This window comes from Perissodus microlepis, chromosome 2 (genome assembly GCF_051167445.1).
Source record: "Perissodus microlepis isolate ML-2025 ecotype Zambia chromosome 2, ASM5116744v1, whole genome shotgun sequence".
Classification (NCBI taxonomy): Eukaryota; Metazoa; Chordata; class Actinopteri; order Cichliformes; family Cichlidae; genus Perissodus; species Perissodus microlepis.
Genome location: NC_140462.1, coordinates 29,705,579 through 29,720,514, shown reverse-complemented (window position 1 = coordinate 29,720,514; position 14,936 = coordinate 29,705,579). Strand labels below are relative to the sequence as shown.

Below are 14,936 nucleotides of genomic sequence, written 5' to 3'. Positions count from 1 at the left end.
TTTGTTCTTGTTTGATTCAAAATGAGAGGATCCAATTCTATCAAGTTTGCTGTTTTGAGGGACACTTTGCCTCCTCTGCAGGGATATGTTATTCAAGGAACTTCAAAGAAAATCCCAGCGTGAGGCACATAGTGTCAAGGTAGTACCATATGGTATGACTTGAAGAGTATGCCAAAACTTCTCACCACAGACAGTTTCCTTCACTCTGTCACAATCAAATGCTTCTTACCAGGAGGTAAATTGATGAAGAAGAGGAAAAAACTAATGGAACACTAGGATAGATTTATATGCTAAAATGACTGAAGATAATACTCATCTGATGACTTAATGCCAAGCGTATTCTCCAAGGGAATTTTAGTTTGATGAGTGACTTGTAATGAAAATCCAAAGGTTTACATTCATCATTTGGTTCTTCTGCAATAGGCCAATAATGTCTCCATTGAGCAGCAGGCATGAGTGAGCTGTGTGAAACAATCTTTTCATTGATTTTTATGAACAGTATCGTCCAGGGATTACAAGGATTTTACAATCTTACATGAGATTTTTTTTTCTGTAATACAAAAAAGGTGTGTGTTTCAGTACTTTCAGAACAATATGTTTATGTTCTAGCAAGATGATTTATGTCTGTCTTAGGCAAAATCAAAAACACTAACAGCGAGGCACGACTTTGACTGTGGAAGAACAGTAAGTGTTTTTCTCAACAATTAGATATTTGTTCATTTTTTTAGGGATTGGGTGAATGTACAATTAGTTCTGGTCTATGGGGCGACCGTGGCTCAGGGGGTTGGGCAAGACACTTTACCCTACCGCCTACTGGTGTTGGCCAGAGGGGCCGATGGCGTGATATGGCAGCCTTGCTTCTGTCAGTCTGCCCCAGGGCAGCTGTGGCTACAACTGTAGCTTGCCTCCACCAGTGTGTGAATGTGAGAGTGAATGAATAGTGGTATTGTAAAGCACTTTGGGTGCCTTGAAAAGCGCTATATAAATCCAATTCATTATTATTATTTTGTTTTGGGAAAAAAAAGTAAAAGTGCAGGCTTAGAGTGGATTTCATGTCTGAAAGACCGAGTGCATGCTTTGAAGCATCCAACCTCTGAACCGCAAAACAGCTACAGTGGATTCTGAAGTATTCACACGTTGATGTTTTATGCCCACTGTTTTGGTCTTGATTTAATTTTACATTCATAGAATGCCTATTTTTCCCATCAGTCCATACTTAAATCAAACATACATACATCAAAGTGAAAATACAAACAAGGTTGGCAAATTGATTGAAAGAAACTAGGTTATGCTAGGTGTCTTAGTTAAGTTTTGGCTCTACCAGTAGAGCTATTATAAATGCTAGCACTGATTCTAAAAATGTCCAGAACTCCAAAGCTCTCACCATAAAGTTCACAACATGTAATTCATATGATTTGCATAGTCATTGAATCATTCAGTATCCCCAGTTCCCTAGGACACTTAGACAGGGGTCACATTAAAATGATAATGCTTTATCATATGATAAAAGTGATCACTCAGAAAACCTTTGCTTTAACATTCAGTGACTCTTCACTTTAAAGTGACAAATGGATATAAACCATTGCAGTAACCCATTGCAGTTTTTTGTGTGTATTTTAGATTTTTTTTGAAAATTATTATTCTTTTTTAATCTATTTATTTTTTCGTTTCAAAGTTCAGTACTTTGTCAGCACCCCTTTTGGAAGGAGAAGGTTTGAGTATCCCTTGGAACGTCATTCCACACATGGATTTGGGAAGTTTATCTATTCTTTCAGGCTGATCCTTTCAAGCTCTGTCAGAGTGGACAGGATACATCCATGAACTGGCATCTCTGGGACTCCCGACAGAATGTTCTATATGATATGAGTCTGGGAGTACTCGGCCACTAAAGGTCTTTTTCTGAATCCCTCCACCTGTTCTGATGAGTCTCCCTGTCTCCACTGAATCAGCTCCATTGAATTAGGCTGTCACCACCATGTTTCACGATAGTATTATTATTCAGCTGATGAGCAGTGCCTATTGCTGGAGGATCTTGCTGGACTTTTTAACCATATTATCTTTTGTCATCCTCATTTTTGTACATGCTCCTTAAAATGTTGTTTGGCAAGCTCCGAGTTCCCGAATCCAATATACCTATAGAGTAGTTCCCGTGTAGTCACTTTATATTCAGACAGCAGGAACTTTTCAAAGTTCTTATAACTAATAAAGGAATTCACCTCTTTTTTATGTGTCTGCACTAGAGAATATATAACTAGGCTGAAATAAAGCACAGAGGCACTAATCAAGGCAGCACAGGAACAAGTACAAGATCAACAGAGGTTGGGGTCCATCACACCATTCAAGACCCCATATGCAGGCTGTGTAGAGATGTGCCTGAGGTACCTGATGGTACCAGGCAAGCCATACATGGGATGCCATAACGTCTGGCATAGTAAACAGGAGCATCTCTGCCAAGTATGGCCTGGAGACCCAAGGTCAAAATGGGATACAATCATGAATGATGAAGCTAAAATCCTGTGGCACTTCCAGATAAAGGTGGATAAATTTGTGATCGCTAACCAACTATATACTACTACTAATAATAATAATAATGGATTGCATTTATATAGCGCTTTTTGAGACCCTCAAAGCACTTTACAATTCCACTATTTATTCACTCTCACATTCACACACTGGTGGAGGCAAGCTACAGTTGCAGCCACAGCTGCCCTTGGGCAGACTGACAGAGGTGAGGCTGCCATATCGCACCATTGGCCCCTCTGGCCAACACCAGTAGGCAGTAAGTGAAGTGTCTTGCCCAAGGACACAACGACCGAGACTGTCCGAGCCGGGGCTCGAACCGACAACCTTCCGATTACAAGATGAACTGCCAATTCTTGAGCCACGATCGCCCCGCTAATGGTGGACAAGCAGAGAAAAAAGGTCATAGTGGTAGATGTAGGTACATCAAGTGATAACAACAACATCAGGATGAAAGCTTGAGAAATACCAAGGACTGAGAGAAGAGCAACAGAAGATGTGGAAGATAAAGGCAACAGTGGTCCCTGTAGTAACTGTAACACTTGGGTATGTGACCCCCAAACTGGACCAATGGCTCCAGCAGATTTCAGAAATGACATCTTTGATCTCTGTCCAGATGAGGGCAGTTCTAGAAACAGATACGTTGCTGCATAGGACCCTCAAGTTCCTGAGCTTGAAGGACAAACAAAGACTGCCCACAGGGTGAGTCAAGTACATATATGATTAACTTTGTAACACCATAATGATATGCCTCAAAGCAAGAACGTCCTAGATTCGAATTCACCAGCCAGCTCTCAGCTTTCTCCCCAGGTTATGTGTGTTCTCTCCAGGTACTCCCACTTCCTCCAACAGTGCAAAGACAAGCATTTTAGGTTAATTAGTGATTCAAAATTGGCAGTAGGTCAGAATGTGAGCATGAATGCTTGTCTGTCTCTCTGTGTCAGCTCTGCAATTTGCAGCCCTTTCAGGATGTACCCCGCCTCTCACCCTAGGACAGATGACAGCTGAGATAAGCTTCAGCCCCATGAAAAAAAGTTCTTGATAGTGTGCTGTTGATATGGCTGATGTTCCTGGAGGTTCTCACATCTCTCGTTTTTATCTATTTGTAATTACAGGTCTACAACAATAGCAAGACTGTAAAAAAAAAGAAAAAGGTCTGGACACTTTCTGGACATTTTTATTAGTCTTGTAGTTTAGCTGACTTGATGTCGTTGGCATTTTATGTTGTAATACTTAGTGTGTACAGCTTCTTATTTTGTATCACCAGTTATTTCCTCTCCTGACAGGAGAGGTGTAATGAGAGCAGAGCCTGCAATGAAAGTGTCACCAGAGTGCATATCTTCAGCCACACAATCTTGTTAGTTTTTTAGGGTATAATACTGAGATCAATAGTATGATGGCAACAAGCATCAAATTGAACCCCAAGAGACACCTTTTCTGCATGTGTGGAAAAAACTGTACATGGGCAGATGCAGCAGCTTGATAGAGATAACAGAAGGCTATCTAACACCAACAATGAGCAAACTGAGAGACAACCATAGAAGTCCTGCAACAAATGTATATTGTATACCCTACGTCTAACAAACTGAATATTTGTCAAGATAACTGCAGCAACACAGCAGGCAAAGCTGAAAATGGCCTGAGAAAATAGCCAGCAACAAGGGGAGCTCTATGGGGCAGCTTTGTCAACTTGCTGAAATTTGCCAAGCACAAACAGACTGTCCTGAGATTAAACCTTCTAACACAAGCAACAACAATGGCTGAAAGCACAAGCAACAAATACTTAGACACACTCTTCAAGCGGTCAAGTCTGAACGCACTGGTGCAAGTAATGAGTAGAGCCAATAAAAAGGTCAGGTGGCTGCAAGAATACAACTGGATGTTATTAGTCTAGCAAATTAGCACGATAGCAGGCATTAGCTTTCCTCACATACAAAGTTAGTCAGTCTGAATCAATATTGTGCTAGTAAGCAGCACATTAGCTTGTTAAATATTAGAAAACTAAATTTACAACAGTCCTTTCCAAACTATTTCCTATACGCTGGTTTTTCTAACAAGTGAAAGCTGTCGCAAAAGAAGTTTACAAGTTCTCTTTCATGTTTCAAGCCAGTATTACTTCTATAGTTAATATTTGTCCCCCTTCGAAGTATTTAAATAAAAAAAGACAAAAAATAAAATTATTCATAAGATAACACAGTTCACGTGAGCTTTTCATGACTGTTCCTTTAATGGAAAAAACCCACCCACTCAGCATGTGACCCAACAAGGAAGTTTAAATGCGAGATTAATTAAACACACGAGTTGTGTTTTTCAAGCAACTCTTGTGTGTTTGTTTTTCTAACGTCTTATGGGGCTGTAAATGGTAACCGCGCGAATATAGCAATGAAGTGATAAAAGTGTTGTAGTAATATCCATGCATCGACAGGACAAAATGTTTACATTTCTACTGATTTACACTTTAACGTCGCTTTTAACGCTTGGACATGCATCGTTACCTCTTGTGATCAATACTTGGCCATTCAAGAATGCAGCGGCTGCAGGTAGGCCAATCTGTTACACGACTATGAATTGTGTTAGACAAAAAAAGAAAGATTCATTCAGGCTGGAGCCCAGTCACGTGACACTGTGGTCTAAAATTGCAGTTAAACAGAATCCACACACACGCACACACCAAAATAAAAAAAAAAAATATACTGATCGATTGTTTTCTGGCTGAGCTTTAACAATCAGTGGGCGATTTGTCACGAGGGGTTTTGCAGCCCACTGAAATTATACCACTGTTGCGCTCTGTATTATACTTCCGCTTTCAAATTGAGATCCAACTTGTAAGTGTCCTAACGTATAATTTACATACTAGTGTATACCCATGCTGTTGTATTGTTTGGTCTGTTATACTGTTGGCAAACTGATATACTTAATCATGTTGAGAAAAGTAAGAAAAGGTAAGGTGGGTAGATGGTGTTTATATGAATAACAGATGATAAATATGAGCTATTAAATATTCATCTACGGCGAAATGTGTTCATATGTATGATTAAGGGGCCACGTCAACTGTCTAATTATTTAAAAAAATAAATAATTAGATAAAAATAAGCCTACTACTACACTCATTAGCCAGCTGCCAACCCCATTCAGTTCATAATGCCATACTTGCAAGTTCCTTAATACAGTAAACTTAACTTCACAAGTTAATGTGTCAAATGATGTAATGCTATATTGATAGTGTAAACATCACTCTTTGGAAATATTCAATATTTAGTAAATCAGATCTTGTCCTGAAATTTAAATAATATAAAATAGCCCATTAGTACGTGGTTGCAAAGCGACATGATGCATAATATCTATTATCGATTGGAACCTTCAGGGATACAAGATGTACTTGTGCACCGGTTTTGGTTGCTCAACTCCTGATCACGTAAAGGAGAAGTTTGTGAGCAAACAGACAGAAAGAGAGAGAGAGAGTTTGTGGGTTTTAGTGCAATATTTCACTAAAGTTACAGCTATGTAGGTTTGCAGACAAAAAAATAAAAATAAACAAACAAAACACAAGGTAATTCATGATCTTCAGAATAGAAGGACAAATTGGATTTAGCAGCTGCACTCCTGTTGAGTCTAATATGACAGTTTTCACAGAGTATTAGTTTGGTTTTCAGAAATGACACATAAATTATAAATAAAAATAACTGTCTATAATTCTATTTAGCTGCAGACTTTATTGATAAGTCAGTAGAGTCATGTTGTATTAATTAGCAGACATCGTGGTACTTAGTGACAATCACAGCCATTGGTTCTCAAATGCAAAGGTTTGCTGTTTGATGTTGCTCTGTAGGACTGTAGGCTTTTCCATGGATACATATTGGTCATCACTCGCAAGAATCATTGTGTTCATTATGATTTTGTTGCATTATAATGCAAGAAAATGCGTACAAAATTCTCCAAGAGGAGAACTATTTTTTTTGTTTGTTTGCTGTATTCATGTGGCTCACATGGAGCTTATCCATACAGTATGTAAGGCCATCAGCGGCTTAGATGGGACTGCGAAATGGACAGAACCCGCTAGGCTTCTTAGCTGCCATTGCCACGTCTGCCCATACTCAATTTGATTTCCTTCTGGATGATACATTGGACATGTTCAAATTGAAACTGAAAATATTTCAGCATTGCTTGGGACTTATCCGTCAAGTGGATTTTCACCAGGTGCACAGCTCAAAATGAAAAATGATAGAAATGGTATTCAAAATATTTTGAGCAACAGCTCAGACCTGTAGATGATTAAAGTTAACTAAAAATCTCACTATTTGATAGATGGATGCCCTTTCATTTATCAGATGCATATCACCTCTTTTCCCCAAGGAGGATATGAAAATGAAAAATGTACCCAGCTATCTGTTTTGTGGCGAGATATTTAAAGGTGTAGTCTGTGAGCCATGGCTATTGAGCCGCCCATGCAGGCCTCCTTTCCTTTGGGGGCTTACAGAAGCAGATGACAATAGCAGGCTAATCTCTTCCATTCAGCAGCATTTTCTAAAAGAAAAGGATGTAATGCAGAGTTTGATATGAAGAAAAAAAGAATTATATCCCAAGACAAGAGCACTAACTTGAGAATAGAATTTCAAGAGAGATAAGTCATAAATGATAAGAGGGAGAATATGTGTGGTGCTGAACACAATGAATTTAGAAGCAAGCTGGTGGCAGGCTACCAGTTGGTATTTTGATCCCCCATGGGCACTTGGGGGATCAGTGACCAAATGCTAGTGTGTTTTCTGTTTAATACCTCTGTTTTGTACTGGTCATCTAAGACAAACTTTAGCTCATAGATTTTTAAATTTGACAAGCAGATGCCATCAATTCAGTTCTATACCCTACAACAAAAGATAACCAAACAAAACACTTGTTTGACAAGTGTTTCTGTTAAATTTTGCAGCCAAATGCTACACTGGTTGACTACCAAATGCACAAGATATCTCTCAAGGCTTTGTCAGCAGTGTCTTTGTCAAAATTCTGTCAAACAGATTTGCTAGACAGAGGGATTCCATCCTACCCTTGCAAAATGTGACTGGCAGAGGCTTCCTGTCATGGGGACAGCATTTGTTTCATTGTACAGTATATTGCATGCTGATTGATTCATTGTGTCTGCAGCATGGAGTGCCCTGCAGTCTGGTGGCTCAGTGTTGGATGCAGTGGAGAGAGGCTGTGCCCGCTGTGAAATGGAGCAGTGTGATGGCAGTGTAGGCTATGGCGGGAGCCCAGATGAGTCTGGGGAGACCACGCTGGATGCATTGATCATGAATGGGTAAACCATGGACATGTCCTGTGCTTTTATTATTAGTAAAAATCTAACATGGGGTAAAAAAAAGCCACTTCTATAACAGCACAGTTAAGCAATAAAGATTGATAATGCAGTTAAAAACTGTTACGTTTTTCTCTAGCTCCTATTTGTCTAGCTTTCCCCCCCAAAATCTTATGATTTAATACTATGTAATGAACGCCTGAGCCTAAATGAGTATAGGATTGATTGCATTTTTTAAAACCAGAAATTACATATATTTAAAAGAGAGTTTCTTAGATCTTGACCATGCTAATTAAGCTCCTACAGTTTTCAGCATATTATATATATATATATATATATATGTATATATATATATATATATATATATATATATATATATATATATATATATATATATATATATATATATATATATATATATATATATATAATTTTTATTTTTTTTTATGAGCCTCAACTGGTTCTTTCCTGTAACTTGTTCTTCAATAAAACCGTCTCAGTAGGATCTGAACATTTAACAATTATTATGTCCTAAAATATTACATTTACCCACTCAGAAGTTTTTATGGGAAGTAAATGTAATCTCACAACAAAACCAAGCGGCAAGCTGTTTGTTATTTCTCTGTGGAACAGTGCTTCTTTTATTTTGCAGGGAAATTGACATTTTTTTGGCTACAAAGTCATGAATACATTGCGAGGATAGGATAGTCTCCTCCACACAATCCAATATAGCTACATAAGAAATCCAGTAGGTATCACCAGCAGATGTATTGTAGCCTCTGAGTGCTGGAATCTAAACCATAAAATTTAATGTAATCCAGCAGACCAGTCTGGCAATAAATATCAGCTCTGCAAAATTGTTGAATTTCTGATACTGTGTCAGGGAGGAGTTAGCTCTGTGGAAATTCTAGAGGCTTTAGTTTCTTTTGATAAATATTAGAAACACATTTCAGTATAATGTAGCCTATTACACTACCACCGCAAAGGGCAGACCTTAAAAATTAGCTTCCATACACTCTCAGAGAAAACAGAAAATTCCAGGCATTTCTCTATTTGGATTTAGCTGAAGAATGGTGTGTTACAGTCACAGCTAAGTAAGCCAGGTGTGTCAGTGCATACACTCCCTTACTGCTGAAAAACATTGTGTTCATCTCTGGGCAACTATTTATGAGGGGTACAGGGGGTTAGCGGTGTGAGGGCAGTGTGTGATGCATGCACCTATTGTTGGAGCGTGCACTCATTCCTAACACTAGTTTATGACTGATATATATGACTTGCAGATACTGTTTGTGCCCAGTAAACCAGAAATGATGTTTATTTTCTGCGGATTCTCTGTGAGCAGTGATACAATGGAGGTGGGAGCAGTTGCAGACCTGAGAAGAATCAAGAATGCCATTGGAGTTGCAAGAGCTGTGATGGAGCACACTGAACACACATTGCTAGTGGGAGAATCAGGTATTATTATGGTTTACGTCGGCAGGAATTGTTTTCACATTCTTGTTATTTGTTCAACATCATACAGATTTATTAGAGCCAAAGAATTTCAGACACGGTTTAATCTTTAATCTGTAGACCTCGTGACCTACAGTAAAAAGTCTTGAGCATAAAGAGAATTCCAAACCACAAGAGAGTTTTTATTTTTCCTTTTCCACTAAATTAGCACATTGTGAGAACTGCACACTGGTATGCAGGTCATTTAAAGGAATCTGGAGGCCAGTGTTGAATCTTTTTTCTTCCCCAATGTAAAGTATTTTTTAAATCAAATAACATAGCTCATATGTCGAGAAATCCTAACATTCCAGCGAATCCTTATTGAACCTTTTATTCTTCAGGAAGTAGTAAGGTCACTTGCATTCAGAACATTGGCCTCTTGTCCACCTTCAAAAACCAAGGCGACAAGTTTAAATGAGATGGAATTGCCTCAAGTCCCTCCTTTGTTTGTGACCCTTTGTTTTTTGTTATAACCCAAGGTCAGAGTGGTCCAGAATGTCTAACTTGACCTGAAAGTATTACTTCTCTCTTTATAGCTTCAGTGTTTGCTGAAAACATGGGCTTCATTGCAGAAGACTTGACTACCAACAAATCTGTGAATATTTTCTCAGAGTGGCTGAAGGGCAGCTGCCAACCTAATTATCGAAAGGTGCGTGTGTGTGTGTGTGTGTGTTTTAGGCTGTGTGTTTTTCTCACTTGTGTTGGCTACAGGCGTGCTGCTTCTAAAAGATTGATATTAAACAGGACAATTGACAAGCATACTAAAGTAGCTCATAAAAGAGCCAGCTTTTGTGGTAGAGGTGATGCCCTACAGCAGTGGGTTGTTGCTTTTCTATAGAATGCTCCTGTTAATTTCGCCAATAACTTCCCCAAATCTCCAAGCTAAATCAGCTGTTATCTGTCTACAGAGTATCCAGTGCTCAACTGATTAAATTTAAACTAGCTATACAGCCCAGTACAAGAAGTGCCTGTTCAAAGTTCATCTTCACAGTAGTGGAGGAATAGATAACACTGATCTCTTGCTCTTACCCTAAAGGGTCCTTGGATGTTTTAAAGGGTTTTAAATTCAGCTTATTGGAATAGAATATAGCACACTTTGCTTTGTTACTAATGCACAGGTAATTTGAGAACACATTCGAGCTTTGGCATGATGAACAAAGTGTAAAGAAGTAAAGTTGCTTCTGTTAAACATTCTGTATTAAAAGACCTTTTTAGTCCACGTGTTAAATTTAACCTGCACCCAAAGCACAAATGTTGTTAGGGGTTTTCACCCAACTCAAAGGGATTCCACTTACCTGTAACTTCAAAGGAGCAGACTGAACTTTTCACACCACTCTATACAGTCAGTTGACTCACTCATATCAGCAGACAAGACTCCTTGAGTTAGAGGCAGGGAGCCCTTTCTTAAACTACCCCCATGCTCTGACAGATATCCACATCTTGTTCTCTGTGCTGACACACTATCCAGAAGATTGAGGTGGTCCAAAAGGTTGTCTGTGTCTCACCATGACATGTTTGACTACTGAAAGACAGAGAAGACTCCCTACTGTATGTTATTAAATACCAAACCACTTGGTGACAATAGCGCTGATGGTTTTATGTAATTAAATGATGGCAAATCAGAGTGCTCGCAGATCAGCATGTCTAGCTTGTGTGCCATTACAGTAATTGAGTCTCGGGATAATAGCATTATGCAAACAGTGATGCAGTTTTCTCTTCTGTTGAAAGAATGTCAGTCCAGAGCCTTCCAAATCCTGTGGACCATACAGGCCGAAGGCAACGTGGAAACAGAGCAAGAGGGCACGGCATGCTAATATCCATGCCCATGACACCATAGGTAGGTTTTTTACCAGCTGACACAGAGTCAGCTTTCCTTAGGCATTTTATAATTTAGTATTTAACTACCTCATTGAAACCAGACAGGTATGAAAATATGTTTAGTTGTATAATGGGCCACATAAAGAAGGCTTTCTGTAGAGTTTTTAGAGTTTGAATTTGTATTTCTGTCCAAAAATACTACTCAAAAATAAATATTCCTTATTGCATGAATTCCCAGTTTAATGGGTTGGAGCTAGAGTTATATATTACTGATCAGTGTGCTTGGAACTACTGGGATATTTCATGGTGTGTTCGAAAAATTTAATCAGTGTCGACACTAGCTCACACGGGAGCTTGTAATTACTTTGTCTAGCCCCCCCCCCCCCCCTTTTTTTTTTTTTAAACCTATGAAGAGGTGGCTGGTGTTTCAGAATCAATTATTTTTTTGCACCAGGGATGATCGCTCTTGATCGTGATGGCCATGTGGCTGCTGGTACATCAACCAATGGATTAACTCACAAGGTTCCAGGGTATGTACATTATAATGTTGTTGTTTTTTTTATCCATATGTAAGTTTACATACAGGGTTGTAGCTCAGGGTTAGATCCAGATGCATATTTTTTGTGTACTTTTTATGAGGCACTCTACTGTGTTTACATGCTCATGTTTCCTGTCCTGCAGTCGTGTTGGGGACTCTCCTATAGTGGGGGCAGGTACCTACGTAGACAGCTTAGCTGGTGGTGCTGCTGCCACTGGAGATGGAGATGTCATGATGCGCTTTCTACCAAGGTACCTCAACCATTTTATTATTAAATAAATAATAAATAAGCTTTTTGTCTTTTGTGTCAGGAAAAAAAGAATCTACTTAGCAACATAACTCATGTTAGAGAGGTTTATTCTTAAGTGTAACTAAGGGGGTGGGAAGGGATTTACTTTCACTCTATAGATTATTTCAGTAAATCAAAATAGGTGTTATATTTATTCCAGAAAACAATGTGAAGTTACTCTATTGTTGTACTTATAATTCTTTAGGACATCTCGTGTGGTTTGAAACTTCTTTGTGACTTTTTTTCCCAGCTACCATTTAAATAAAAGGACTGTTGGGTGGCTTTTTCCTTGACAGATTTATTTATTTATTTTTTCAAAGAGAATATCGACATATGGGACGTGTGTTGATTTTAAACAGCCAACTTTGGGCTTGAGCCCCAAGCTGCAAGTGCAAAAATAGTATTATAAAGAGTGGAGGTGTGACTATGTTGCCCCAAAACTGTCATTTGTACATTCCACAGCTGAAGTGAGATTTCACTAAAGCGACTGTTTGTTTCCAGGCTGTGAGAATATATTTGTCTCAGAAGGGTTATTTTTTTTTTAAGCTTTATTTATCTAGGATAGTTTAGCGTGCACACATACTGAGCTGAATCCAGCTTAACATTCAGCTACACGCATGCACAACACAACCTGAAGGGTCCCCATTTTCAATCAGATTATTATTCACTTCCAGGAACTGCTGGGTGGTTAGAGAACCGTGTTACTGGGGTGGCTGTAGCTCAGGTGGCAGAGCAGGTCAGCCACTAATCAGAAGGTCGGTGGTTCGATCCCAGGCTGCGTCCTGGCTGCATGCCAAATATCCTTGATACTAACCCCATGTTTGCCTACTGGTGGTGGTCAGAGGGCCCGGTGGCGCCAGTGTCCGGCAGCCTCGCCTCTGTCAGTGCGCCCCAGGGCAGCTGTGGCTACAATGTAGCTGCCATCACCAGTGTGTGGATGTGTGTGTGAATGGGTGAATGACTGAATGTAGTGTGAAGCGCTTTGGGGTCCTTAGGGACTAGAAAAGCGCTATACAAATGCAGGCCATTTTACTAGTGAAAGAAAGCCCTTTTCAAAGCCCAGGTTTCTATACCTGGTATGTCTGATTACAACTCTGCCCAGGGACTACGCTGTCAAATTGCAGCAGCACCAGGCCATTTTAGAAACAGTTGCCTTCTGTTGGAATCATTCTTAAACTGCTTATTCATGAATTCTAAATGTTTAAGTGACTATGAGATGATTTCCTATGTTGGATTCACTATCTACATATTTATGTGTTTACACAAACTAATTTTCTTGCGATGCAGTCTGGAAAACAACATGCAGGATCGTACTTGTCCTGTCAGAATAATTCACTGAGGAACAAGGCTCTTGGAAATTTTCCATTTAAAACCCCCCCATACTTTCACCGAGGTCAATTATAGGAAATTTGCAGTGTGTCACTCATTGTTTTGTACAATTGACCTAAGGCTAATGGAGTTAATGACACCAGCAGTGTCTGGATGGAGCAAATAATTTAAAAGTAATGGTACATTAATACAAATGCTCATGTTAATTTTTGTACACTTTGTGCATTATGTTCTTGTATACCATAGAGTGAGGCAGGAATCCTTCTTTTTCCCCATTAAGTAATTATTCAGGTTGTTGCATTATTTTATCCCATGTTATGACTTCAAGTGCATCACTGTCATGATCCTGGTTGGAGGCCCTGACAGCACTTGTTAGTTTGCCTCATGTGTGCTCCGTGTAATCCTGCCAACAGCTACTTGGCCGTGGAGTTGATGAGGGCCGGGGTGGATCCCTCAGCAGCCTGCAAGTCGGCCATTTCCAGAATCAAGAGGCATTACTCTGAGTTCTTTGGAGCTATCATATGTGCTAACACAACAGGGCATTATGGTGAGTGTTGGAGTTTGCAAATCGTACAGTTCCTTGCCCAGAGTACTGGCACAAAAACTGACAAATGTATACGTATTTCTATAAAGTAATATTCACTTAAAACTTTATCATAAACATGTTTGAGAGGGAGATGATAACAAGGCAGGCCTTTGTAAATTAGACCTGAACTGAACAGATACAATTCAAAATTTTAAAGATTAAAAATGTAACCATAATTAAGTGGCATTAAAAAAAATATTTTACTGCTATAATATCATTAACAAACAGTAACATTAAGTGTGCTGAAAAGCATACTTAATGCATACATACTTTTCAAGCAAATGCTTTCTGGGACTGAGAAATAATAGCCTTAATGAAGTTCAGGCATTGCTGTAGCAATCTTTTGTACAAGGGTTTAACTAGATCACAGCAACATTAAAGTTAAATGAAGCTGTCTTCACTTCTGTTTCTTGTACCTTTACTCATCAGCTCCAGCAAAATTTGTTCTACCCTAGAAGTTATTTTGTTCTCAGGTCAACCACCACAAAGTCTGAAATTAGAGTGCCAGCCAAAGCGGCACACCCTTCATCTCTTCTTGTTCAAATAAGACAACCTTTTCATCTTTAAGTAATGTATCCATTTACCCTACATCCACAATGTTTTCCTTACCACCTGCTTCTTACTTTGGCACCAGAGAAAATGAGGTCTGAATGTAATGAGACACCTGGATAAACAGATGTTAACAGGTTATAAGAATTCTCATTGTCAGACAGCATATGCATTTAAGTCGAATTTCATGTCACAACTAAATGGGGTCTTAATGAGAGAGGGTTATAAAGGTTTGTGTTCCTGCAGTACTTCAATTTCTCCTTCATCTCTGCAGGTGCAGCTTGTAACAAAGTCCCCGGCTTAAACAAGTTCCACTTCATGGTAGCAAACGCCGAGACAAACACACCAGTCCTAAAATCTGTTGATTGCTTTTAAATAATTTATAACTGTATGCATATCTTTAGAATTAATACTATACATGCAAATTTTATGATCATTTATTTGCTAAATAAAATCTGTTTTAACTGTTGATGGTTTTGCATTTTTGGATTTATCTACATGTCTTAATTAAAGGTAAACTCACAAT

General features: G+C 38.9%; 1 protein-coding gene across 1 annotated transcript; it reads left to right on the top strand.

The window, feature by feature from the left end:
- The first annotated feature begins 4,765 nt into the window (after positions 1-4,765).
- On the top strand, positions 4,766-14,879 carry aga (aspartylglucosaminidase). The gene is made up of 9 exons (XM_084954822.1): positions 4,766-5,060; positions 7,660-7,813; positions 9,153-9,265; positions 9,838-9,950; positions 11,030-11,138; positions 11,574-11,649; positions 11,801-11,908; positions 13,689-13,822; positions 14,685-14,879. The coding sequence occupies exons 1-9, from the start codon at positions 4,934-4,936 to the stop codon at positions 14,783-14,785; spliced, it is 1,035 nt and encodes a 344-aa protein (XP_084810948.1). The 5' UTR covers positions 4,766-4,933; the 3' UTR covers positions 14,786-14,879.
- Positions 14,880-14,936: the final 57 nt, after the last annotated feature.